General features: G+C 43.6%; 2 protein-coding genes across 2 annotated transcripts; both read left to right on the top strand.

Annotated features, from left to right (window-relative positions):
- LOC119654259 (phosphopantothenoylcysteine decarboxylase) lies at positions 1-20,939 on the top strand. Its single transcript, XM_038059524.1, has 3 exons — positions 1-135; positions 12,982-13,185; positions 20,029-20,939. The coding sequence occupies exons 1-3, from the start codon at positions 22-24 to the stop codon at positions 20,278-20,280; spliced, it is 570 nt and encodes a 189-aa protein (XP_037915452.1). The 5' UTR covers positions 1-21; the 3' UTR covers positions 20,281-20,939.
- A 4,335-nt stretch (positions 20,940-25,274) lies between these two features.
- LOC119656087 (RING finger protein vilya-like) lies at positions 25,275-25,995 on the top strand. Its single transcript, XM_038062390.1, has 3 exons — positions 25,275-25,445; positions 25,509-25,702; positions 25,769-25,995. Exons 1-3 carry the CDS (start codon positions 25,322-25,324, stop codon positions 25,970-25,972), a joined length of 522 nt encoding a protein of 173 aa, XP_037918318.1. The 5' UTR covers positions 25,275-25,321; the 3' UTR covers positions 25,973-25,995.
- The last annotated feature ends 708 nt before the right edge of the window (positions 25,996-26,703 follow it).

Here is a 26,703-nt window from a genome sequence, read left to right as displayed (position 1 = left end):
ACCGCCACAACACCGCACACGATGAGTAAACCGACGAAGAACATCATCATCGGATGCACCGGAAGTGTGGCCACGATTAAGCTGCCCGCCCTCATCAAGTTACTCCTAGATAGCGAATCACCTTATAAATTTGTGGTATGTAATGTTAAACGTTTCAAGTGCGGCTCCAGCCAACTGCACACACTTCACACTCGACTTTAATCCGGGCAGTTATCAGTGCTGCTGCAATCATGCCGATCTGAGGTCGTCACGGTGATGCAGTGGCTCTCAAGCGCGACACAGTCGCGTGCTGGAGCCTTTATCAAATTAGATTTTTATTGCTCATTTTCTAAATAGTTCGGGATAAGTTTGCTGTTTGGGGTTCCAACTGAAAGCAGTTAATACCAAAGGTTTTCGTAATTTTCCATCCTAAATTTACGCTGCGGAGTTCACTTGTGTGTGACTAACAAATTATTCCGACGTAAAATATACAATACAGAATTCGTCTGATTATCAGATATTGACGTCATGAGAAGTTATCAAAGTAAATTTCTCGGCGGGGCAAGAAATCGTGGACTATCAGAGGTGGCAACAAATACTCCTTCACTTGTTTGAGACAAGCATTGTCGCTCTATGTTGTCGTGTCCGGGAACCCAGAGGAGGCACAGGCTGGTCAACTCATCGCTAAATTGACTCAGCAAGAGAAGAAACAATTGAAGAGGATCTCCGTTATTGGCTAAAATTTCTATTGAAAAGTTGTTTGGTTCATCTCAATCGATTGTGCAATTTTTCTCGGTCATAGGCATGAACTGATATCCCATCAACTTTGGTTTTCAGATCAATCTTAGCAAGTAAGTTCTCTTCAGCACGAATTCCATGCACAGGGGGAGCGACTACAATAGACCACTCCTTTCTGAGTGTTCAGAGACTTTGCCTCTACCCCATCTCAAACACTCAACACATATGTCCAGGCAATCGAGCACACCCTCATAATTTTTCCGCGGTGCAACAAGATATCGATCGAGGTTGTGATCACAGCATATTGAACCACTAGTCCGACGCAAAATCTCTATCTCCACTACCGCAAGACGCCGCTCATTGTCTTTTCTAGTCGGCCAACACTCAGAGCCATAAAGGGGACACTGCAGTAAATTTTTTATTTGCGACTTGGTGGTCGTTTGCCCCGCGAAGAAAGGCTTCAGCAGGTCTAAAGAAATCGTCTTGGGCTTGCCTCCGACATCCAGCCTAAACGAGTACTCTCCACGATCGAAGGGTTTTAGGGGCCCACATATGGTGACTACAGCGGCTTACGGGTGGCACCAGTCACCAGGATGTTGGTTTACACATGGAGGTCCCTAGAGGCGTTGGCCACTGGCTGCGCGTGACGAGATGGTGGAGGCAGCTTCAATTTGGCAACGGTCTCCCGTAACAGACATAACAATGTACCAAGTGTACAAGCTTAAATCCGCTGTTTGCTTACAGATGGCGTCAGTGACCGTGTCAAACTGCTAGCTGATGCTACACTCTTGGCATTTCCTCGACAAGATGAACCCCTAGCCGTTTTTGTTGATGCCTCTAACATCGCTGCTCTTCACCGAAAGGTGAACCAAGTCTGGCAGCCGTTGAGCTTCTTCTCCAGACAGTTAAACCCCGCTCAACGGAACTACAGTACATACGATCGAGAACTGCTCGCCGTGTACTTGCCAAGTACTTCCGCTTCTCCCTAGAAGACAGGCTGTTCACAGTGTTCACGAACCTTAAGCCTCTCACATATGCTTTGAAACAAAAGCCCGACAAAGCGTCCCCTCGTCAACTTCGACACCTGAGCTTTATAAGCCAGTTCACGTCCGACATACAGCACGTATCCGGCAAGGACAACATAGTTGCTGACGCTTTGTCACATATCTCCGAGGTTAACATCCCCGCCTTACTCGACTTCTCGGCTATCGCCAAGGCGCAGGTAGATGACGCAGTACTTCAGAGCTTCAAATCCAACCCCAAATATAAATTTCGAGAGTTGCCCATCTTCGGCTCGAACCTCTCTCTTTGCTGCGAATACTCGGAAAAGGGACCCCGACCACCTGTCGCAAGGAAGTGTTTCACGCGGTTCACGACCTAGCGCATTCAGGCATCAGGACGACAAATCGGTTAGTCACCGACAAATACTTCTGGCCCTCCATGAATAAGGACATCAACTCCTGGGCCAGAGAGTGCATCGCATGCCAGAAGTGTAAGGTCTCCATGCATGTAAGAAAAGAAGTAAGCTCATTTCCCCGCACTACCAAGCTATTCCACACCATACACCTGGACATCGTAGGCCCTTTGCGAGACTCCCACGGTTACAAGTATTGCCTTACAATCATCGACAGGTTTACGCGATGGCATGAGGTAATACCGCTCAAGGACATTACGGCGCAATCTTGGGCCGAAGCCCTCTGTCGAGAGTAGATCCCTCGCTTTGGCGTCCCTGCAGTGATCGTCACTGACCAGGGAATGCAATTTGGAGTTAGCAAACTCCTAGGATTCAAACGCCAGCGAACTACGGCTTACCAACCCGCAATCCAATGGGATGCGTTGGCACCGGACGCTGAAAGCCGCCATTATGGCTCGCGACGATCCGTCCTGGACTCAGGTCTTGCCTCTCGTTCTACGAACAACCCGCCGAGAGGAATTTGCTGCCAGCCCCGCGGAGCTGGTATACGGGGAGAACCCAAGGCTCCCAAGTGATCCGGTCTTCGGCAAGAGATCGGGTCTCACAGATTCGGGATTGCTGCGTCTGCTGAAAGACAACCTTCGCCGCATTAAAGCCACACCTTCCACCCGACACTCGTCCACACTCCCAAGGAGCTGGACACGTGCACGCACGTCCTGGTCAGGACGGATGCTGTCCGGAAGCCGCTGTAGCCTCGATACGAAGGCCCGTACCGTGTTCTCGAGCGGGAAGGTCATTTCTTCCAGCTCGAGATAAAAAGACGAACGTAAAAAGAATATCTCCTTATCCAGGCTGAAGCCCGTTTGCGCGCCAAATCAACGTCGCGTTCGCTTCGCCGAATGATGGGGAACGCAGTTCTGGGTTCAGTCGCTGAAACCCCTAGGTTTCATCTGGGGGCGGAGTGATGTGGCGCAACGGGGTTACCAACATTCCAAATTTATTTCGAATGTTGTTGAAATTGAAATTAGATTTGACATAAGATTTTTCAATGAAAAGGTTCTAATTTTGATGCAATGTTAAAAATAAAAGTATGTTTCCAGTGCGATGTATTTTTTCTTTTTTCTAACATTCTCGCGGCACTTCAGTATTCGAAAGTACATTCATTAATTACCGCGTAAAGTGAATCTAGAGCAATCAGGTCGTATCAGACCAAACGTCTACGTGCAATGGGTAAGATTCAAAAGATCGGAAAATGGGTGCCGCATGAATTGAACGATAGACAGATGGGGCGACGCCAAAACACATGCGAAATCTTGCTTGCCAGACAGAAAAGAAAGGTGTTTTTGCATCGGATTGTTACTGGCATAGAAAAATGGATTTATTTCGAGAATCCTAAACGAAAAAATATCGTGGGTTGATGCCGGCCAACCGACGACATCTTCTGCAAAAACGATGCTGTGCGTGTGGTGGGATCAGCGGAGTATTGTCTACTATGAACTGTTGAAACCTGGTGAAACTGTTAATGGCCACCGTTATCACCAACAACTCATCAAATTGCATCGTGCTCTGAATGAAAACGGCCGGAATATCAGCAAAGACATGAAAAGCTGATTTTCCTCAATGATAATGCTTTATCGCACACGTCGAAAAAAGTTCAAAACTACTTAGAAACGCTCAACTAGGAGATATGGGGTGGGACCCCGCTTATCCACCAGACCTGGCCCCATCCGATTAACATCTGTTTTCATCGATGGGCCACTCGCTTGCTGAACAGCATTTCGATTCTTACGCAGACGTCTGAAAATGACTTGATGAGTGGTTTGCCTCGAAAGATTAACAATTGTATTAGCATGGTATCCATAACTTACCAGAGAGATGGAAAAAATGTGTAGATAGCAAGGGCCAGAATTTTGAAAAAAGTTTTCTTTTTGGATCCTATGAAAAAATATGTTTTTCTTGAGAAAAAAACAGCGGATTTAAGCTTGTACACTTGGTACTCTCTCCAAGACCGTCTCTCTTGTCAAGTGTCAGGTCGGCAGGAAATCGTAGGTTCCTCCCGTACCCTAGATCAGCAGAGCTAACAGGAAATTCCTTGCGGGCGAATTTACTGAGGTCAAGCAAAACGAATGCGACCAGGACGGATGGTTGCCTGCCGATGAAAACGTTCGGGGATCCTATTGGAATGTAGTTGTCCGATGATGTTCCGAGCTTCTAGAAGAGAGCAAATTCAAACTGTATTCCCTGGTCTGTGACCATCGCAACTGGAACACCAAAGCTCCAGTATATGACTGTAATGTCCTTCAGAGGAATGGTGGCAGGCCACCGCACAAACCTGTAACCTGCAGCTTTATGGTGTGGAAACGCTTTGTTGACCTAGGAAACCCCCTACTTTCTTCTTAACATGCCTAGTGACCTTAACTTCTCGCATGCGATGCACTCTCTGGCCCAAGAATTGACGTCTTTGTTCATGGACGGTGAGAAATACTTGTTAGCGACTAGCCGTTTCGCTGTCCGAATTCTGGGGTGCGCAAGATCATGCACTGAGCGAAATACTTTCATACGGAAGCGGCCGGAATATATGGCCTTTGTCCCTTTTCGGAGATAAAGCAAGGCGAGCTAAAGATAGAGAACTCCTTGAAGTTGTATTTGAAGTTACCGAAAAATCAACTAAGGCTGAGTTGGTGGCCTGAGATCCCAGACAAAGCTCAATAACTAATTTGTTTTTATCGGACACATATTGAATGTTCAAAGTAAACTGGCTAATGAAGGTTAAGTGACGAAGTTGGCGAGAGGACGCTTTGTCGGGTAAGACAAAAGTGGGAAGCTTATAGTCCGGTGCAAGGAAACCAACTTACCATCAAGAGAAAAACGGAAGCATTTGATGGTGGTGATGTTGTTCCGTTGAGCAGAATTCAACTGCTTCGAGAAGAAACCCAACGCTTGCGAGCTCTGATTGGCCTTCTGGTAAAGAGCAACGCCTGCTGCGATGCCTCATTCATCCACGAACACGGCTAGAGGTCCTGGGAGGAATCATGTTGTGGGAATGGTAAAAATGTAGCATGAAACGCGTGGACGGCTTCTAAAAACCACAGCACCTCCCGCAATTCCTTCACTTTAGTCCCAGACAGGAAATGACGGTAGTAGTAGTTTACTATGCCCAAGAATTTTGTTAGGGGTTTTTACTGTCTTAGGCAAAAGTTGCGATCGCTTGTACCTTGTCTGAGTCGGATTGTATGCCATCACGGGTGATTAAATGTAGAAATTTCATCTGCTGCTAGACTCAGTTCAAAAAGCGACCAGAACCTTGCCCAAATAGATCACACAAAAGTCCAACTTTCTAAGTACAAAGTGGATAAATCTCTGCAAGATTTGCGCCGTATTACACAGCCCAATCGTCCGTGTGAAAGGTGTTCAAATTACTGACTTTAGAATATCTTCGGAAGCTACAGGGATTTCGTAGTAAGGTCGAGAAAACACGACAGTTTGCTAAGTAATGAACAAAGCTTTAGATGAGAGGAATGGAATGCCGGTCCGGAATCGTCTGTAATTTCCACAAGGTCGGACCAGATGGAATGGAGTGGAACAGTTCTGGGAAGGAGTTGTTCACTCCTTCCACGCAACAGCGAGTTTCTGGGATAGAGAGGATGCACCCTCGAGAAAATTGGAGAGCCAGTAGTATTGATGTGGTGCTGAAGATATACTATATTCGGTGGTAATGTTCCAGGCATCGGCAACATCCTGTTATTGTTTGAGCAAGATTAAGATAGATTGTGAGGTGAACCAGGGACATATACCACATATCCATCAGCAGCCCATAGTGGCAATGAAATTTGCGCCTAATATGGGGATACTGATGTCAGCCAAAATGAAGTACTACGAAAAGTTTCGATGCAAATCAAGAACCACGTCTACTTATCTTTAGTCATATGTATTTATGGACGTGGAGTTTGCTGCCGCTAATTCTAGCTTCTGTGGAAATAATCTGTTGGATCTGGTGACGTCGGGAATCGAAACTTCCTCGCTTGTGGCCACTAGAAAATTGCGCGGGGATCGTACACTGTCGGACTCCGTGTTGCTGCGCTTCGGGTCGACGTCCCTCAGCGAATTTAGTTTTTTGTTGTGTAGCGATAAACGTCCATGGAATCGCACATTTAGTGGCTCTGGGTGTAAATCTGCAATGGTGATAGCACACACCGGAAATAGATGTGGACCGCGGTGCGCGACTATCCGACCGCACCTTTTGTCAGGTAGATGTTGAACGTGTTCTAGTCGACCCTTTCGAATGCATAGAATTCCGCAGCCGTGAGAGCAGCCATTTGTCTCCGCATTTCCATCATTTGACCAGTCTCGTGGAAAACACCATAACGAGGTGCGCATCCCTCTCTCCTATTATTGCCATTAGCACAATTCAGTACCACCTTTGTGTCCTTCGGCAGTCGCTGAAGCCACAAAGACTTCACGCCAACCCGCTGGATGCGGTCACCAAGCGTCGTCCATTATTGCCACGGCAGTTATGGGTGCAGAAGGCCCCACGGTATCCTTCGCTTCGCGAGATAAATTTAACTTGAGCGAAGTACCGTGCGGAGCAAAACCACATCCCAGTTGTTATCTTTTACAATAAGAGCAAGATTAAAGCGAGCGAAGGTGACATTTCTTCGTACAATTTTCATGAAAATGTATAAATTAAACTTCGTGTAGGTTCAACTAATGAAGTCTAAGGAGAAATGGAACGCTACGCTAGTTTAAAACGATACCAAGGAGGCAAACAAGCAAAAAACTAGATAAAACTGCAATTAACATTTCAAGTAAAAAACTAAATATGAAACAATCGAAAATGTTAGTTTAAGGACAAAAATCAATTGCAATTGGAATACGGAAAATGATAACTCTTTAGAATATTCTTCCTTTCGCTCCCCAAGGGTAAAGTCTTACATTACTTGCGGGTTGTAGGAAGAACATCTAAACATGTGAGTTAACAATTTAACAAAATACCCCTTCGTCCAGAATGTTGACTTGGTAGCGAAAGGCAATACCCTTCATCAGCAGCTCTTCCTTGAGTAGTTTCCTCTTCTTTTTCTTTGCCTTCTATCTTATTGGGATGATAGAACTCCTAACGCTCCAATTAGTCGACCTCGAATACGATTAAATTAGGTAGCACGGTATGATCAAAATTATTTTCTCATGCATTGTCACGTGAAAGTGTTCGTTTCCTTTTTACGTTGATAATCCAACTTATTTTTATGTCAATGCCAATTTGCCACAATAGCATTTATCCGAGATATTTAACGCAGCAAGCGTTCTAGGCATGTCACTTTCGCTGACAGTAATGCTCCCGGATTCATTAGGATCAATCGTCAAAAATTATGCTTTGTTCAGGTTCTGTTTCAGAACCTGCTATATGAGGCCATTATTGCATTTTTGCTCAAGATCAGCTTTGTTATGAGACGCTATCAAAACGTCACTTGTCAAGAACAGGACAGAACGGTCCCATGTATCATTTTTCATAATAAGAACAAAGAGGAGTGACAAGAACGCTTCCGTGATGAACACCGACAGCAACACGAATCGGCTTTGATATACATGTCACACTTGGAACTTTTTTTTCGGAACGCGGTATAGCAATTTAATCCAACGGTCAAGTTCCTCTGGCACTAGCATCTTAAATGCACAAAAGCACTCCACGACCGAACCGTGCAGCCTGTTTTGCGTCAGTAGTTCCACAGTTCTTGACAAACTTGGCCTGATTCTCAAGAGTGAAGACAGAGTATTGGGTCCCAGCTCTCCACTTTGCAGAGCTTAGCTACGATGCCGTCATTCTATTGCTTTCCGCGATTTCATTCATTTAATTGCTTCTTCGGCTTCTATAGCACCGTCAGGTGGAATTTCTCCAAAAATTGGCAGTGTTTGTGAAAGCGAAGGAAGGACAAATGCTTCCGTTGAAATCTACTGGGTGTATTCCCGCCATCTGCCTGTCGTTTAAATGTCCACAAAATAAACTATACGTTCTCCATCTAACTTCAAGCTGCAGACCCTTTTACTCGAGGCACCTGTTGCCATCTGCCTTTTTAGCCACATAACCATTGAGATCATCCGTAGTAACGATATAGTCGTTGGACCAGCTCTCTAAGTCACGGAGCCTTCCAGACATCACATTATGCTCGGCAATAGAGTTCTGGCGATTAAGTTGTGTAGGGGGTTACTTTCGTTCCCAATGATTGCCCCGCTTTTTATTTATAGAAAAGGTGATTTTGGATTTCACGCCTCTAGTACTTTTGTAGGCTTGTCTTGTGATGTTGCTCGCAATGTTGCCGTCAATTTTCTTTAATTCCTCGTCAAAATGCAACGCATATTTCGGGCGTTTTTCGGCTATTGCTCTCTTCAAACGGATTAATTGTGTTCGGTAGCGTTCTCCATTGATGGTTTGACTAGGTTTTAACAGCTCATAATACAGCACATCCTTCAGATCTCACCAAATACAGAGCATAACCTTCGCGCGATGGATGGCTTTGTCGTTAATTTTGCTGGTTGTCCGGGTTTCACATATGATTTTTTGCGCTGGGGGTTGTCATAATGAATCCATTTTTCATCACCAGTAACAATCCGATTCAAAAATGAGTTCCTTTTGTGGCGTTCCAACAGCACTTCGGTCATGCAAAATCGCCTTTCATCGACTGCTTAAACGTTTTGAAATATCTTCTTGAGTGACTTCAAAAGATCCTGCGAGCTCTTTTTGTGTTTGGCAACAATTTTCATCGAGTAATGCTTCCAATTCTTCATCTTTAAACTTTTTTGTCAACCCAGGACGTTTTTCTTCTTCCAAGTCAAAATCACCACTCTTAAATCGATCATGTTCACCATAAACTTCCACCAAAATACGATGACTTTCGGCACCAGTTTTCTTAATATTAATAATGAACAAGAACTCCCCGCAAAAACACTCTTCCAGGCTCAAAGTTCGACATATTTGAATGAAAAAAAAAATATTGTTATTTATACTACAAATGAATGACATTTACTGAAAAAGACGCACAATGACAGCAGCTTTCCAATGCATGTTTGGAATATTGGAACGATGGAATAATAATCAAATTAGGCCACCTCTTAACAAACGGTAGTTATATACCTTGACGAAAAAATGTGATTAGGCAGGATGCAGTATGGTAAAGTTATCCCAGTTATGGTGGACGGAAACGCTGTTAGTTAACAAGACTGCAGCTTATGTAACAGCTTGCGTCTGCAATGAAAGTTCTTTTGCTTTACTAACCTTCATGCAAATCATAATAATCATTTGTGAATCAAGCGTCGCAAGCACTTTTACGGTACTCCAATTTCTATCACCCATCGCAGACTGCCTTTAAACGTCACCATTTTCTCAGAGTCTCATGTGAAGTTTGGTATAAGATGTAACAAAGAGCGTCATCCTGTTTATTTAAACACTAAAATAGCATATAAGATCGCGCGGGCTAATTCCTCTTTCATGATACTCTCAATAACTTTCCATTTCATACATGAAAGTGTTTCCTATCTGAATATGTTCCGCAAGCAGAATCGTCCCTACAATAGAATATCCCGTTATATTGCACATTGAGAATATCTATTCTAAAAGTTTCCACACATGATGTAACTAACTTTCTAATATCAAACTTTCACAAGTAACACCTTGGAAACAAGTTTAATTATTCCACTTCGATCACTAAAAAGTTATTACCATGCACCACATTATCAACAAGTCTTTGCCTCCAAGAGGGTAAGTAGGTAGGTATCAGTGGCCGCTCCGAGGAGCCCAATTAGCGCTTTGGTGCATCGTTTTGATGCCACAAACTCCTAAGACCGTGATTGTTGTTATGGGAGCAGCGAAGCTGGGGCCAGCCGGCTCGGATCTTCAGAGCCAGCCCGTAGCATTCACGAAGGAAAGCAGCTCTCTGACCCTGCAGCTAGAAATCTCTCTGAGGTCTCCAAAGAATGGTTTACCCAGTGTCCGCAGCCTGACTCTAGCCAGAGCTGAGCAAAGGCAGAGAAAGTGCATGAGGGTTTCCCTTCCTTCTCCGCAGCTTCGGCAATGCGAGTTGTAGGGTATGCCGAGCCTAGCGGCATGGTCCCCTATGGGCCAGTGCCCCGTGCAGACCGCCGTAATCTTGAATGCATTTGCACGCGTCTGGCACAGGAGCTCTCGTGATCGGGCTATGTTATAAGCGGGTCAAATTCTCCTTGACTTGGCACAGCTTGTAAGCCTTCGCCATCTCAGGCCCGCGGCTGCTAGGTAGTGCGAGTAGACTTGACCCTCGACAGCTGCCAGCGGAACACTGACTGTATTCGCCGAGGGACTGCCAAGAGCAGAGCCTTGCCTGGCCAATCCGTCAGCCCGCTCATTTCCCTCTATGTTCCTATGCCCGGGAACCCAGAGGAGAGTGACTTTGAGCGTGCCGCCCAGATGGTTAAGCGCGTCTCTGCACTGCCTCACCAGCCGGGAAGATGTCGTCGTTGAGTACAAGGCCTTGATGGCCGCTTGGCTGTCGGTCAGAATGTTACGCTTGGGGCTCGAATCACAGACTTCCAATATCGCCAGTACTTCCGCCTGAAATACACTGGCGAAACCTGGGAGACCATACGACTTGGATACACCGTGTGTTTTCGAGAAAACTCCCGCGTCGACTCCATAGGCCATCTTTGATCCGTCCGTAAAGAATATCGTGTCATAGTCTTGCAACACGCCGCCGGTCTTCCACTTTGCCCTGGTTGGAAGGTCCACAGCAAAGTTTCTCGTAAAGTTCAGCTTGAGTGTGGCATAGTCCGTGGAGGATGCCTCCAAGAACTCTTCACAATTTTTTTTGCTGGAGTCAAAATCATTCCCTTGGACTGACCAGAACCAAACACTTCCAAAATAAGCCCAACTCCGTGTGCAAATACACGGCCTTTCAAGCATCAAGTATGTGTTTCCATAAAAGGTTTTTCTACATGGATAACCAAAAATCTCCGCAATATCAACTGTTCTCGCAGTATATTTGCATACACTTGTTGCACTTTGCAAAGGCTAACGCTAAAAATGCAGTTATAATATATAGTTTAACCAGGTTTATGGTGAAAACCACAACAAAAAGGTTAATGATCATCTGGGGATATTCAACTTTACTGTCTAAAATGCTGCGGAGAGTTCACCATTTTCTATACGTGATGAATGTAAATATCAGAAGTTTAAGCTCTCTGACAACCCTTTACCTTCTACCTAACTTTCTGACAATACTTTTCCTGTATTTGTGCCTTGTGCTACCTCAGGTATGCAACCACATTCAGGGCAAGAGGGATAATCATCCAACCTGAATCAGTGCAGATACTTCCTGTACGCCGAAACCGTTAATTGTCCTTTTTTACTTCCTGTAGTTACCATACCTGACAGGAATTGAGTTAGATGCTAGTTAATCTCGCCGTGTTGTCGCTGAATCCACTCCTCAATACGGGGAATCAGAGTGTGGATCCAGCGGCCCCTCTCTGAGTCATTCCGCGGTTGGTATTCTGTATTCTTTTAGGGTAGATTCAATAACACACGTTGCCTCGCCTGAGATTATCCTGAAGGCTGTACACACCCTTAGCGTCACTACGCGGTGAATCATGTCTTCCTTCCTCCGATTACTCCTACATGCTAATTCTGCCTCACAGACCGGTGCCGGTGACTTGAGCGTCCACCCCTAGTTTTTCTCACCTTTCCCAGTAAAGGTTTTTTTTACTGAGGATAGTTCTAAATATGTTACCTCAAACCCTCCTCCTCGGACATGGTAGACACGTGAAAAATAGTCAACGTTAAACACGAGTTATGAGCAAAGTATATTAATATTATGAAAAAATCAAATTGAACATGGTTATCTTAACGGAACCTACTGTATCTATTTTTCGTGACTCCTGTTCATTCCCTTGCGGAGTGCAGGATATCCAGACAGTCTTCCCTTTCTTATTGTTATTTTTTCCTATTTCATTTTGAATGAGACTAAGTCTCAGTTGAATTATCATCATAGTGAATGCTATACAAGTGCTAAGCCTACAGTAGTGGGATAAGCACAAAGTCAAACATAAACGACTGTGATGCAACCGGGATTCGAACCCGGGACAACGAAATCGAAAGACAAACGCTCAGCTAATGACACCCATTTAATTTTCGTACTTCAATTTGATTTTCTCAAAAGCAATTCACTACAAACCAGAAACCATTCTTCGAACTGTAAATGAAAAGTCATCAAACCAGAAATCCAAAATGATTGAAAACATCAAACGCAATCCAAATAAAACTCTTAAACTCGATAGGTCGGACACGTGCACTGAGCAGACAGTGGGCAAGATCGACGAAGAATAAGATTCCACTTTCAATCGTTATTCACCTGTTGGTTCGATGGTTGTTATGATTATATTTTCCATCTCATCTCTCCTCTTCTGCTGGATACAATAGATAAATCGAAATACGAAGCTTGTGTTCCATAATCAATCTTGATGCATCATAAAATTTCTAAGCAAAAATGATAGGTATTAATGAATTTTCAAGTGGAGTCCATCATTACCGCTTCCAATTAAAAACGGTCCGAACATTGACACGATATTCGTGATTATTAGTTGGTTTTATGCTCGCTCCGTTTGTTATCCAATATTTCCGGAACATATAATTAAGAAAATTTATTTAACATTTTCTGATTGATTAGGATAGTCTGGGGCTTAGAATAAACTCTGCTCGTGGACGCTAAGTTGGCGACCCCCGACATCATCACTATCGACTGATAACTTACTAACATAGCTAAGGCTCCTTAAATACTATTTTTATCTTAGACAGACACGTGTTCTTACAACTCTTATTTAACTTATCGTTTCAGATTAAAATAATCGTTACAGAACGTGCTAAACATTTTTTCGACTCCAAGGACATACCACTCGGCATACAAATTTTCACAGACGATGACGAATGGAAGATGTGGGATAAACGAGGTGATCCGGTGCTTCATATTGAATTAGGCAAATGGGCGGATTTAATGGTTATAGCACCGCTCGACGCTAATTCCCTTGCAAAAATGGCAACGGTAAGATTTGTTTTTGCTAAAGAAATTTCTCATGTGAACCTTCCATTGTAATCAAGTTTGTATCTATAGTTCCCGATTGCAATGAAACGTAACGTACGTCGTTAAGAAGTGGATTATAAGGATGATCTTTGCATTTACATACTTCCACGAATTTTCACATTCAAAATGATGACTTCTAACATATTCGACCAGATAAGAATATTAAAAAAAGTCTTGGCCAACTTGCATATTTAAAGCACCCAAACACACTCCCTATCTATCATTTTGGGTGTAGACTTATCAACTACTCAACATGTTTATACTCTAATTAATGCCAGCCAACTCCCATTTGAAATATTAAAAATAATCTCGCTTACTTAACCACAATCAAGACGAATTAGCTCTGAAAAAAAAGCAAATTTCTGATTATCATTTCTTCAAATATTCATTTGGAAATGAAATGCAATAAAACGAGTTAGCACTGAACTGTGCAATCTTTTTGCTCGCACCCGCAAAGCAATCTATAGCACTCATATGTGAGATCAAGTCTATTCATGCAAAATTTTGAATGAATGCTAACACGGCACACAGAGTTCAGAGATTGGCTCGAAATTCCGAGCATTTGCTAAAGTGTAAAGTGCAGTCGTTAAGCAAAATGCTATCATGATGACGACATGTGATGGTTAATGTGTAACAGTCGCGTGGCAGATGATTATATTTTCCATGCAAAAACCCCAAATGGAGACGCATCAAAATCAAGTTCAAATCGGATGTTCTGAACTAAGTCGAAGGCTGACTCCGCTGGTTTGTGTTTATTTATAATTTGTATTGTTTACACGTGGCCGGTCGGCTACGTTGTTAGACTCAGTAGTTTCCATAATTAACTGATTTTATTAGGTAAGCTTAAAACTCGCCTGCAGCAAGTATGTGAGTATCTTGTTCATATAGAAAGAGCTGCGCTGATTATTCGTAGCCAAAGTAACTGACTCATCACAGGTGGCTAATATCACTGATTTGCATACGAATTGCTCTCGTTCCATGAATATTTTTGGTGCTGGCATTGAACTTCATATAATCTATTTTTTCCAGGTAGAAATGATTCAATTTTTACTCTATTCCATAACTTAAATCATTTGTTTGTTGTAAAAGAATTCGGAGAAATATTTCACACTAAAAAACGCAAACCAGTGAATCACAACAAAATCAATCCCAAATTTGGAAATGTTGCTCTCCACGACTTCTTTTTCTACGAAGTTTTCAAATAGATTCAGACTTTCTGAATACCATGTTAGAATCATTTCCTTTATAATGGTTAGAGCGGTTTGCAATGACTCTACAGATCTGCGGAATGACCAAGTGACTATTCGGATAGATCAGTGTCAACCACGAGAGATGAGCTATCCCAAAACCTAAAGGAATTGGCGAAATTGGTCGTGAAAGTCTGCGAACATGTGGATAAAATTCTACTAAAGTACCTCGCCGACGAGCGCTTGCACGCCTCTGGGCTAACTAAGCTTGGAAATAAGGCTCCTTTTCGGTATTTCAGTTCCTCGGACATCATTATCTAAAATTGCATGTCTTCCTATCCAAAACTTGGGGCCGTATGTGAACCTCAAATACGCGTGTCACTATGCAAACGAACGCGATGCTAAATGGGAAAAATAAACAAGTCGAGATACGGGGAGCTGGGCGCTTCGGGTATAAAGGTTTTGTGTTCATCTTATGTGAGAAACTCTCTATGCACGATTTTCCATTCGTACATAGCTAAGAATATCGGGGTTTCCGGTAAATTTCAAAAACATGTTAATATACTATTATTAATTTTATTTGTGCAGATATCAGAATGGGATGTATTTTGAGGTCTGAATTTCATATAGTTGCATCACTGTGATTTTTTCAGATTTCTGAGAACGAGACCTGTTTCATTTTTGAAGTTCAAACTTTGAGCCCTATCTCCCTAATATTTCACTCAGTATCAGAAATGAGATCAGTTTCGGAAAGCATTAATCGAGCCCTTTCATTTGATACCCGACATGACCATGTTCGGTGATAAAAAAAATTGATACTCCCCTTTCGCATGCATGGGGAACCCCACTTCGAACTCAACACAAAATGCCGCACTCGCTGCATATAAAGGGACATACAGACCATATCTTCCCATCAAATTGTGACAATCTGTTCAGCCGTTCAGACAGACGGACAGACAGATATTGAATCGATTTTAATAAGGTTTTATTTCACACGAAACCTTAAAAAAGGCTCGACTGCACATGTGGAGCCACAAAACTCATGATCTGAATAAAGAAGGAAGACCCTCGGCGGATTGCAACCTGAAACAATGTTTTTCCTGCTTCGAATCTTAGTGAAGCGCGCCTTTGAGTTCGACATCCTACTTTGGCATCTTCCGGGCATAATTATCAAAGATGTCCCTTAAAGTGTTAAGAGGGCTAATAGGAAAAGGGATCCTCAAATTAAAAGGTTACTTAGATGAATTCATAGAATGTTTTTTTTCTCTTCTTTTAAAAAAAGGATTCAAGCGGCCAAAGGGGCTACAAAGGCTAGGGAAACGCAAATAATAAAAAAAAACGTAATGAAATATAATTAAGAAAATACAAAATAGTTGTAGTCAGTCTCAGGCCCGGTTGTGAAAGGAGGAGAGATGGATAGCTCCAGTCTAAATGGCTGTAGGCCACCGCATCAGGGGGGTAGGGTCGGAAAAGTGCAGGCACTTTGTAGTCTTGCAGATTTCTCATTGAGGAGGCTATCATCACATCTGGCAGTTAGATATAAAATCCCAATCTAAATGCAGGAGTCCATCTGGCTTGGTGACTATATCGAGCTTCCGTTATGGACAACATGCCGTCGAAACCCCTAATCAAATCAAGATGACCGTTCCGCCTGCTGCAGTTGTTTCGTCACACGCACACGGCGACCACTTCAGCAGGTTCGCGTATCCGCTCCTACTACGAGATAACAACGGCGGGGGAAAGTATAACATCTTGCCGCCCCTCATTGTACCAGAGATTCGTCAAGCATTTCCCGCAATACACGCACATAATTGTGCAGTGGGTTGCAAACCAGTACCATTTTATCACTCCCAGCAACACAATCTCCCGACACATCCCAGCCGTCATCAGCTAATCCCAACAGAACGACAGGACTGCAAGTTTCAGTAAATGAACCAAAGAATATTGGAGTTGAATTTGGAAGTTATCCGCTCAGCATGCTGAATGGATTATCGGGAAGGCACCCGTCATGCAGGACATGAATTTTGCAAATGTTACCAAAGATGAGATTCGTCGAGCCATAAACAGCTCAAAGAACTGGAATTGCCCTGGTCTTTGCTCAGCATGCTGAGTGGATTTTCGGAAACGCATCCGCCACGCCACTATGTTACCAAAGAGAAGGTTCAACGAGCCATAAACAGCTCAAAGAATTGGAGGGCCTTAATGGGCATCGGGTGCAGAACTTCTGCTATACAAAGTTTACCAGTATATATTTTCGGTTAGCACATAGCATAAACCAGGTCATAAGTCGGCCTGAGTAATTTCCATTCTTCCTCACTCCCTAAAAAGGATACGGTGCAGGTCCCTGCAGACACAAGACCGAATAACATTCAGTATTAGTGGAAGGGTCAATGTGCATCTCGAGACTAGCAACATTCTGTCCGGTAATCAGAAAGGCTACCGAGACGGATCACAAGATTGCGAAGAGCAACTCATTATCGACGCGATAGTTATGGGCAACTAGAAGCCTAAGAATCTCTTTAGTTGCTATATCCGCTATATACTATATCCGCCAAACCTTTTGACAGCGTCCCGCAGACTTTGCTAATCGGTGTCCTACATGTGTATCGCATTGATCTTTGGCAACAATCATGGAAGGGTGGCATACCACTTTGTCAATGCATTCAGTTGAGAATACCACACTTCACAGCCTATCCGCATACGGAGAGGCATCTTCCAGATAGATTCGTTGAGTCTCCTTTGGTTTTGAGCTTCCTTCCTTGGCTAGTGATTGATTCTAGAAGAAATGGTTTGGCAATAAAATATGGCCTACGTGCTAAGTGTGAGCTGATACACTTGATGTACTCAGATGACCTTCAGTTGTATCCTGGTACTGATTACCACCTTAGGAGTCTGTTGCGAATAGTAGACATGTTTAGCCGTGATATTCGGATGAAATTTGGATTAGACAAGTGTCGAATCCAAGTCATCCGCAAGGGTCATCACGCCGCATGCGGACATAGCTTTGGTGACCTCCACTTCCAAGGTATGACCGAGGTGGACTTCTACAAGTACCTAGAAACTCTACAAGGAACCCACGCTTGAATTGGTGATCTGAAGGATACTCTACGACGTGGGTGGTGGTTGGTGCTGAAACCGCATCTCTCAGGGAAGAAAAAATAAACGCACTGAATATGTTCGTTATGCTTATGCATTAGGAATATTGGCCTGGACGAAAACCGATCTGGAGAACGTCCAGAGGCGGACTACTATATCCAAATACCGAATGCGTCATTCAAATTCCGCCATGGAACAGTTGAATCTGCCTCGTGACATCGGAGTCAGGGGCGTGGTTGACGTGGTGGCACAACATCACCGCCAAGTCAACTCGCTACGCGCTTATTTTTACAGAAGGGAGCAAGCGAGGGATCGATTTTCCAGTCGTCTGAGGGATGAAATCAAACCAGAAACGGATTGAAGCATGCAAGTAGAAAACAATGCCCTAAAAACACGTGAGCTGGCAGTCATTTTGCCAATTTCCGTTTGGAAATTGGGACAAATGATTATGTATGGAGGATGGTTGTATAATAGTTCTCACAATATTGTTACCTATAGGTATTGTACATAAATCTAAGGCTTCCCTAGATGATGTCATTAGGTTCCCACACTGTCTGGATCATATCATGCAGAAGAACACCATTTTGAATGAATTTTCCCACTAACCTACAACCGGCCACCACCACCGAAGCCCATGTTCATTTTAAATTTGTATATCGTTGGAGCCCAACTCCTTGGTAGTTAGTGTTAGTATTAAGTAAAATCCGGCATCTGCCAAGATTGTGAAAACAACAATGCAAAATAAAATCTCATTAAAATCGGTTCAAGGCCTGTCTGTCTATCACACACAATTTTCTTAAAAATGATTGCACTGGTTGGGACGAAATTTGGTGGAAAGGTGGAAACTGTGAAGGTCCTAACATGCAGCGTTCTACATTGAATTTAAGGGGGGCGTTGGTACAGACATTTGTGTGCATCGAATATAGTCATGTAGAGTACTAAATGAAAAGGTTCGGTAATGCTTGCATGCATTTTCAGAAACTATCAAACCTTAAAATCCGAAAAAAATCATGATCATCTGTCAAGGCCTCAAAATACCTCCCATATCGATATCTGCTGAAATAAATTTAATAATAGTATTTTGTATATAAAAAAATTCCGAAAACGGCTTACCATTTCATACCAGGGCAAAGGCAACTCATCAGACGCTGGCTCACCTCCGCCCTGGAAGCAGCGTGACCCAAGCCGTTTACAGATGTTAAACGCTTTTTTTATAATTCACAAAACGGAAATTATACGTAAAGTAACGAAATTGGTCAAGTTAAATGTAGTTTTGACGCCCATTATCCCCATCGTGCAATGCTTGAACGAATTCTTGATCCCGGAACAGATCGATAATACTATGTCTTTTATCGCATCACCACAGTAAAATCGGTTCGTTGAAAGTCATGTTGCTGTTCTCATACGTCATCGGCTTTCTCGATAACCAGGAGCAACTTATAGTATTTCTCCATCTCCAACATCTTCCCTAAGATACTAAAGACATATAAGGCAATATTAAATGTGCCTTGTTACTTTTGTGGGTTTGATAGTAAAGTTGCCTTTTATCTTTTCCACTGAGTGGAGCACGTTTCTTTCATCATTCAAAATTCAAACGTACTAGTGAACCAATTGGACTTTGGATTGAAAATCAGTTTGTGAGTTCTGATCGATTGGCACGACAGACGAACTAGAGTCAAAAGTCAGTGCTCTTCCCGGGTCCCGGGTCATAGGGTCATAGAGGGGAATGATCGGGCTGACGAATTGATCAAGTGGGGCTCTGTTCTAAGCTATCGTTCAGTGGGTGCAGTTTGTGTCCAGCTGGCGTCAAGGGTGGAATCTACTCGCACTACTTAGCAGCTGCAGACCTCAAATTGCGAAGGATCACCACCTGTGCCAAGTCAAGAAGGATTTAGCCCTCAGAGAGATTTCTAGCTGCAGTGTGGAACAGCTGTTTTCCTTCGAGAATGCTATGGACTAGCTCTGAAGATCTTAGCTGGTTTGACTCTGACTCCTAGCTCTCATAACAGCAGTCATGGTCTTAGGAGTTTGTGACATCAACGCCTCACCACAGCTCTGATTGGGCTCCTCGGAGTGGCGACTGATACCTACCCCTCCTACTTGCAAAGTTTACCGCAGACTAGCATTGTCCTCTCATCTACTCGACTTGGGACTCAAAATGTACAGAGTTAAGATTCAAAAAGTTTCGTTCGAAAAACAACACCCAGGAAGATTGGAAAAACTGTTCATAACGCCTGGGCTGGAAAGTTTGGTGTAGATTCATCTATAGGGACATTTTTAATAGCAGAACAAAAGTGTAGGAGTATTCGTTAAGGTGGACTTATGATATACCCAAAGATAGTATGGAGTGGCTTGTCTAATTACATTCATACCAGAAAGTCATACGTGAATTGCTTATATGACAAAAACTAAATAGACTAAGTTTGGTATTTAGAAGTCATCTACTTAGTTTCAGTTATCCTTTTTTTGCAATTTTCAACAATTATCGCCAACTAATTTGAAACGTTTCATTCTATTTCAGGGACTATGTGATAATCTACTCTTATGCACAGCACGTGCCTGGGATCTATCCAAACCGTTTTTATTCTGTCCGGCCATGAACACCCGCATGTACGATCATCCTGTAACCGAAGAGCACATTGAGAAATTGAAGAAATGGGGCCTTCGTGAAGTGGCGTGTATTACGAAAACGCTGATGTGCGGGGAGACTGGTAACGGTGCGATGGCCGAAGTGCAAACTATTTGTCAGGATATTGTCAATTGTTTCTCATGAAATTATTGTTTAATATACATTATTATGCCATCATTGTCATTGTGTTACTATGTACTAATAGAATTGTATTCTGCGGTAGCGTTTAGTTGAGGATCATTGATTCCAATGGCTCCTTTCAATCCGCATACATGCCTCCATATGTTTGTTCAATTGCGCTTTATTTACACCAATATATAGTTTCATATGCATCGCCTGCAGAGGAAGGTCGGGGAAAATATCGTTACTACTATCATTCACTTCATTGCAACTGTTTTTTTCCTGTACCGTATTATTATATTTTGATATTTAACTAGGAGCGAAAATGAGAAAAGACGTTTTGTTGCATGCTAAAGTGGGAATCCTTTGAAACTGATGAAAATGTAGATTTTATAATTTTGGAACGAAAAGACTAGATGAAACAAAAATTTTTCTATGTTTTTTGCATTTCGGCTAGGGAAAGGCAAAAATGTGAATTTAGTCATTTTTGATTGGTTGACGTGTTTTTAAATAATACAAACCTTTGTTATCTTACGAAATTGAATTGTAGACTTAGGTGCGCTTTTCAGGTAACGTTTTAATATACATATACATATATGAGAAAACATTACTTATACTAAAATGTATGATTATTAAATGATATAAATTATATAAATACGAATAAAGAATAGCAGCAAAAGCAACATTCAGTGTTTGATTTACTTAGATTAGATCATTAGACCAATAATGAATTTCTACTGAGATATTTGGAAGGTGACTTAATTTTTCAAACCCTGAACATTTTCTCAATCGCAAACCTAAACAGCGGGTCATCGTTATTTATCATCAAAAGTCTGCACGCTAAATATTAGTACTTTCACTCAAAAACGCAGGAAGTCGCAAGATCCGTTCGGAAAAGGTGCCAAAAGCTCCGAAATAGAAAGCAAACGCGGTAAAAATGGCTACCAATTTCTCTATTTTGACAGCTCACGCACTGCACATAGGGTGTTGGCATTGCCACCTCTGCCAATTTCCATGATGCCATTAAACAAGTCGAACGATTTGATGACCCGCTAATGAAACTCACTCGCCGTAGACAGGTCCACCCGATGCCGAAAAAAACATCCACAACTCCATTGCAAAACACACAATCCGGATATCGTGCCTTTCCAATCTTGGTCAGGTAAGGCTGAAAGCTTCCATGACCACTTAAGAACTGGGTAAGGAAATAGTCAACCTCACCACGCTTCCGATTCAATCACGCACCTAAGTTGCCAATGGCCGCGCAGCCCATCTCTAGTTTCATTTTGCCAAGAGGTTTGCCACTCGTCTAGGGTGCGTTGCCGTTCTTCACGAGTAACCACCTCCCTTTGGGTTGTATATGGCTTGACGCTCCTTAACAAGAAGGGCAACGGGAATCACTCCCGTGAACACCCTCACGGCCGGTTCAGAGACAGTGCGGTACGCAGACGCCACCCGCAAAGCTTTGTACTTGCGAGAGACGCTTACGATATACCTCCTTGCCAAGAGCGTCAGCCAATACCTCTGCGCCGTAGAGCAGGTCAGACTTCGTTAAACTCATCAGGTGACATCGCCTGATAGACGTAGGACCCCCAATATTTGCCATTAGCTTACTTAACGCCGAAACTCCAGCTGCAGCCTTGCACGCTGCTGCTTTAATTTGTTGAAAAAAGCTCATCTTTGAGTCAAGAGTCTGCCCCAGGTACTTTACCGGTGGTTTGATTCAATTATCAACTCGCCGAACGATATGGGTCGCAGGGTCGGAATTTTCTTTCTAGCCAGGATGACTTCTTCGGTTTTTTTCAGGGCAAGGTTAAAACCATGGGTAGTTATCCATCCGCTTACCCGTCGCATCAATATGCCGAGTCTGCTTTGCGCTTGTTCGACAGTGCGCCCAGCAACAAGCGCAAAGGCACCATCTAACCGACCAGGCATGACTCTTCTGGCATGTAGAGTTTAAGTAGACTATCATAGGTAGCGTTCCAGAGGTCCGGCCCTAGTATGATTCCTTGTGCTACTCCCGACTTGACATCATGCTCCTTTGACCTTATAGCGTTCCATACAGCAGAGAGCGGTTCCTCAGATAGTTCCTTAATATCCGTAAGAGATAGTTCGGCATGTGGAAAGTATTATTTAGTGACGCCTCCTTGCTTTTCATAGGGAGGGCTGCCTGTTCCATCTTTTTTATAGAGAAAACTAGACGTCATCATTCCGTACGGGGTGGACAAGGAATAGTGCCCGTACAATGTGTTCCATCTGGTTGTTCTTAAGTGAACAGGATTTCCGCAAAGCCCCAATTTTTCGAGTTACAAGTTCGCAACCGAGTATCAGCCGGTCCCCATTCACCTCGTCGACCAGATACTGCCAGCAGCGAACTTTACTTTTGTTTATTGCGCTGCGGAGCCGCCTTTTTGCTGATCTGTACTCTGTCATTAGGGTACAGGCCTCCTCCCGGTCGTTTAGACTTTGTGTTAAGCGGCGGAGTCTGTGACACTCCTTCCGGAGCTCTCCAATTTCCACCGTCTACCAATACATAGAAGATTTGCTACGTCTCGATCCTCTCCTGGGCATAGAAGCTCCACAAGCCGTCGTTATCAGGTTCATAAGTGAATTTACTCGGTGTCAGCGCAATGCCACCATCCCCAAGAGTACCATCTAGCACGCCCCCACCTGTTCCAAAAGTTTCGACAAACCTCCCGGTGTTCACTTTCCTAATGTTTCATGCACAGAAAGAACGTCGGGGTGACGCTGAATCCGGACAACGCCATTGTCCGGGTGCCATGAAACTGGGCTCTTGTTTCGGTACTGCTCACTGATGAGCACTAAAACAGTTTTGGTTTCCGCAGCGAACTACCCTAGCAGCTCGTGAGCGGTTGCTCTCCGGTGAATATTGATTTGTAGGATGCGAATCATGTTGACCGCATCCTAGCTGTTTCCAGTTCTGCTCTGAAGACTGGACGCGCAGTATACGCAACGTCCTCATCAGATGCGCCACGGTCCCTGCATAGGACGCAGGTTTTGCTTTTCGTTGCAGGTGTTAGCTTTATGACTTGACACACCGCATTTGCGGCATGTTGCCCTTCTGTCATTGATTACCTCCGGACATCCGCGTTTAATGGCCTCTTCTACCTCGTTATTTTCTGTGAGCCAGTTAAAGTCTCGGATTTGCAGAGAGCACGTGGGTTTCAGACTGGAAACTAAAGCTTTCTCTCCCAGAAGCCCCTTGACTGCTTCACAGAACGTCTGTTTTTTGTCCTCGGGCCTAGTTCGACTAGGATTCCACCACCCTTCGTTTTATTAATGGAAGAGGCTTCTGCTCGGCTATCTTCGGGTTTGATCTTTTAACGAATTTCACTGAGGACTTCCGCAAAAGTCTTGCCTTCCGTCGGCATAATAAGCAGAGCTGGCGATCTAGTTCTCCTTCCTCTCCCTACCTTTTCTTTTGGTGCTCCGTCCTTCGTGTCCGCTATAATTTTAAGCAGAGGTCTTTCTGATGACGGGGCGGATTGTTGTCTCTTATCCCTCTTCGCCTTCTTCTTTTGAGCCCTGGAGAGTACCTGAATGAAGTCTCTTTCAGATGCCCCTTCCTCATTGCGTTTTTTCCCCAGTTCGCTCTACAATGGGCTGTCTGCGATCCGTTTGATACTCGCAGTGTTCTCATCGGGAGACGCGGTTGTTTCTGCTTCCCGCGGATATTCTCTTAATCTCTATGTCCGCCTGAAATTCTGTCCAAAAGCTCTTCAAGCTCCATCAGCCCGTTTTTCACTCCTTCACTGACGTTTTTCTGAAGGAACGTCGCAGATCGCATGCGCTTCACAACTGCTGTGCATTTCGTAATAAGCCTTTCTTCTTCAGCTTGCGCCAGAGTAGTCAACAGCGCTCCTACTCGACTTATATTCGAAACCATTTGACTAGTTTCGGCAGTTTCCACTGTGCCTCTTCCCGCAACTATAGCATTTCGTGGTACTGTCTGTGTTCCCGTCTCCGCTGCAAGTGTCGCGTCACTTTGCGAGTCCTCCTCTCCGTCTGCGCATTCCGATGACTCATCGGGTATTTCAGCCCCTGCTGCGTCCTTCGCTGGGCGCTGGGACGGACGACGCATTTTCATGCTGCGTATAAGCGCATCCAGCTCACTCTCCATTTCCACACTCGGGGTAATGGTCCCGCAGGGACTGGCTCCTAATACACGTCACAACTACCACCTTAGCAGAGCTAGGCTCACATCCTCCCATTGACGTCGACAAGAAGTTGTCGATGGTTCCGGGGAATCCCAGTGCGTCCCCCCGTGTATCGGTCATTAGTAGTTCGCTCTTCAACGAGAAACTTTCTCAAGGCTACCACCTAGGACGCAAGTATTATGCCAGCTAGGAGGTTTGGCATCTCGGGAACGTTACTCCCCGTATTGTAAACGACCCGTTAAGGATCATTGACGACCCCTGTGACTTGGAGTAATTGGCTATGTCCTGACGACGATCATACATCCAGAACCCTTGCTCATTTCTCGACAGCACAGAGACCCATCTAGTCGAGGCTTGCTGCATTTTTTGTAACGACAATCAACGCATTCTCTTAGTTGGCCTGTCGCGGGATCCCCGCGGGATTGCTGATGTCCCCGATCTTAGTATTTTACTTCTATTTTACTGAAGATAGTACTTAATACAATACCTCAAATTTACCCCTTTATCCGGGCTTGGGATCAGCATATTATGTAAATAATATGGCGAAGGCAAAAACTAGTTCCAGCAGCTTCCCGATGGTAAAGGACAACCAAAACCTGGGTGTCTGGAGTTCCTTATTAAGGCAGGCCTAGACCGGATACCGGTTGTTGCACCGTTGATGATGATAAATTCAATAAATGAGGAAATGTTCATAGCGTACAGAAGGGGCGGCAATGTTCAAATTAACCATAAAACTAGGTAGTTTATTTAGAACACATCTCTCCCTATCTAGACCTGCGCCATCTTCATGAAAAATCAACTAAGCTGACCATTTCCGTAGTGTATACTGTGACTAACTGATTACGTTCTATTTCCTGCGGCAAATAAATTGTTCTTTTATCCCCAAAATGGCGTCAAATCCACTAAGTTGGGTTCATTGCAATCGATGCTTTACGTTTTTATTGCAAAAAACGCAAAAACTCTACCTACTGAGCTGCCAACACATTATTTGTGAACCATGCATTGAACAGGGTAAGTTTCCGTTATTCCCACGACGCAAGATTAAATTCAAATATTTCCGTAAATTGATTTCAGATGAAGTATCAAACTCGTCCAGATGCCCTTTATGTAAAATCGACGTTAAATCGCAATTACTCGGCGGTCAAATGCCGGAGAGCTGTAAAATCCTTTTCCACAACAAACCCTTGAGTGACAAAAAAAATTGGATGAACATCATCCAGTTCCAAGTGAAGCATCGCAAGCACCTCTCGCGTGCTATTGCTCTTACGGTAGGAAATGTAATTTGTCTGCAAGTGCATGGTACACTTCTCATACATAATCTTTCTTCCTCGCAGGATTCGAAACTTCATGAGGCTAAAGCAAAGTTAGCCGACTTGAAGAGCGACCTGAGGGTGGTTATCAAGAAACGTGACGAGTATAAGAAGAAACGTATCGCCCTTGAAAAGCATCTTCAACGGTTCAAGGAGGAACATCGAAAAAGGAATGAAAGTTCCTTCGCAGAGTCTGGCTATGGAGGGAGTGTGCTTTCGCGGCATTGAACTAGATAGTGAGGCCTCAACCTTGTTGCGGGCTATTCATTATAAGATAAAATTCTAATTTGTATTTTCAATTAAGGATATGGAAATAAAACACCAAACGTGTAAAACAAAACCTTATTAAAATCGATTCACTGTCTGCCTGTTTGTGACACGCACTTTTCTCCGGAAAGGCAAAACCGATCCGAAAGAAATTTGGGAGGCAGATGGGAACTACTAAAGAGGGGCTCCTCATGCAAAGGGGGGATTCGAAAATTTTTTTCACCGGATATAGTCGTGTAGGGTATCAAATGAAAGGTCTCGATTAGTACTTTCCGCAACTGATATTAGCTTTGTCGTGAATTGTAAAGTGCGCGAGTGAGGAGTCAAAATGTACGCACCTAAAGTAAGACAGGACTCATTTCCGGAAACTACCCAACCGAAAAATCCGAAAAAAATCAGGGTGGTGCGCTTAGATAAAATCTAGGCCTCAAAATATGTCCTATTCCGATACATGCTCAAATACACTTACTAATAGTATAACCAACTTTTAGAAATTTACTGAAATTCATTCATCCTTGGACTATCAGCATAGAGAACAATATTTCGTATACACACGCCGAATTTCATGGAAATCTGGCCATTAACGCCAAAGTTATAGTAGTTCAAACTTAGCAATTTAGAGCGAAGTATAATAACAGCTTCCAAAGGCATACAAATAAGATGCTGACGTAATAATTAACGAGAATAATTGA

This window comes from Hermetia illucens, chromosome 4, assembly GCF_905115235.1.
Source record: "Hermetia illucens chromosome 4, iHerIll2.2.curated.20191125, whole genome shotgun sequence".
In the NCBI taxonomy this organism is placed as follows: Eukaryota; Metazoa; Arthropoda; class Insecta; order Diptera; family Stratiomyidae; genus Hermetia; species Hermetia illucens.
The sequence above is the reverse complement of the archived record's forward strand: the minus strand, read 5'-3'. Positions and strand labels throughout refer to the sequence as shown.

Excerpts from the sequence above, each read along its gene's own strand:
- LOC119654259 (XM_038059524.1), top strand. The coding sequence starts at position 22 with ATGAGTAAACCGACGAAGAACATCATCATCGGATGCACCGGAAGTGTG. Across the intron at positions 136-12,981 it reads AATCACCTTATAAATTTGTG|ATTAAAATAATCGTTACAGA; the intron begins GTATGTAATGTT and ends TTATCGTTTCAG. Across the intron at positions 13,186-20,028 it reads CCCTTGCAAAAATGGCAACG|GGACTATGTGATAATCTACT; the intron begins GTAAGATTTGTT and ends ATTCTATTTCAG.
- LOC119656087 (XM_038062390.1), top strand. The coding sequence starts at position 25,322 with ATGGCGTCAAATCCACTAAGTTGGGTTCATTGCAATCGATGCTTTACG. Across the intron at positions 25,446-25,508 it reads TGAACCATGCATTGAACAGG|ATGAAGTATCAAACTCGTCC; the intron begins GTAAGTTTCCGT and ends AATTGATTTCAG. Across the intron at positions 25,703-25,768 it reads CGCGTGCTATTGCTCTTACG|GATTCGAAACTTCATGAGGC; the intron begins GTAGGAAATGTA and ends TCTTCCTCGCAG.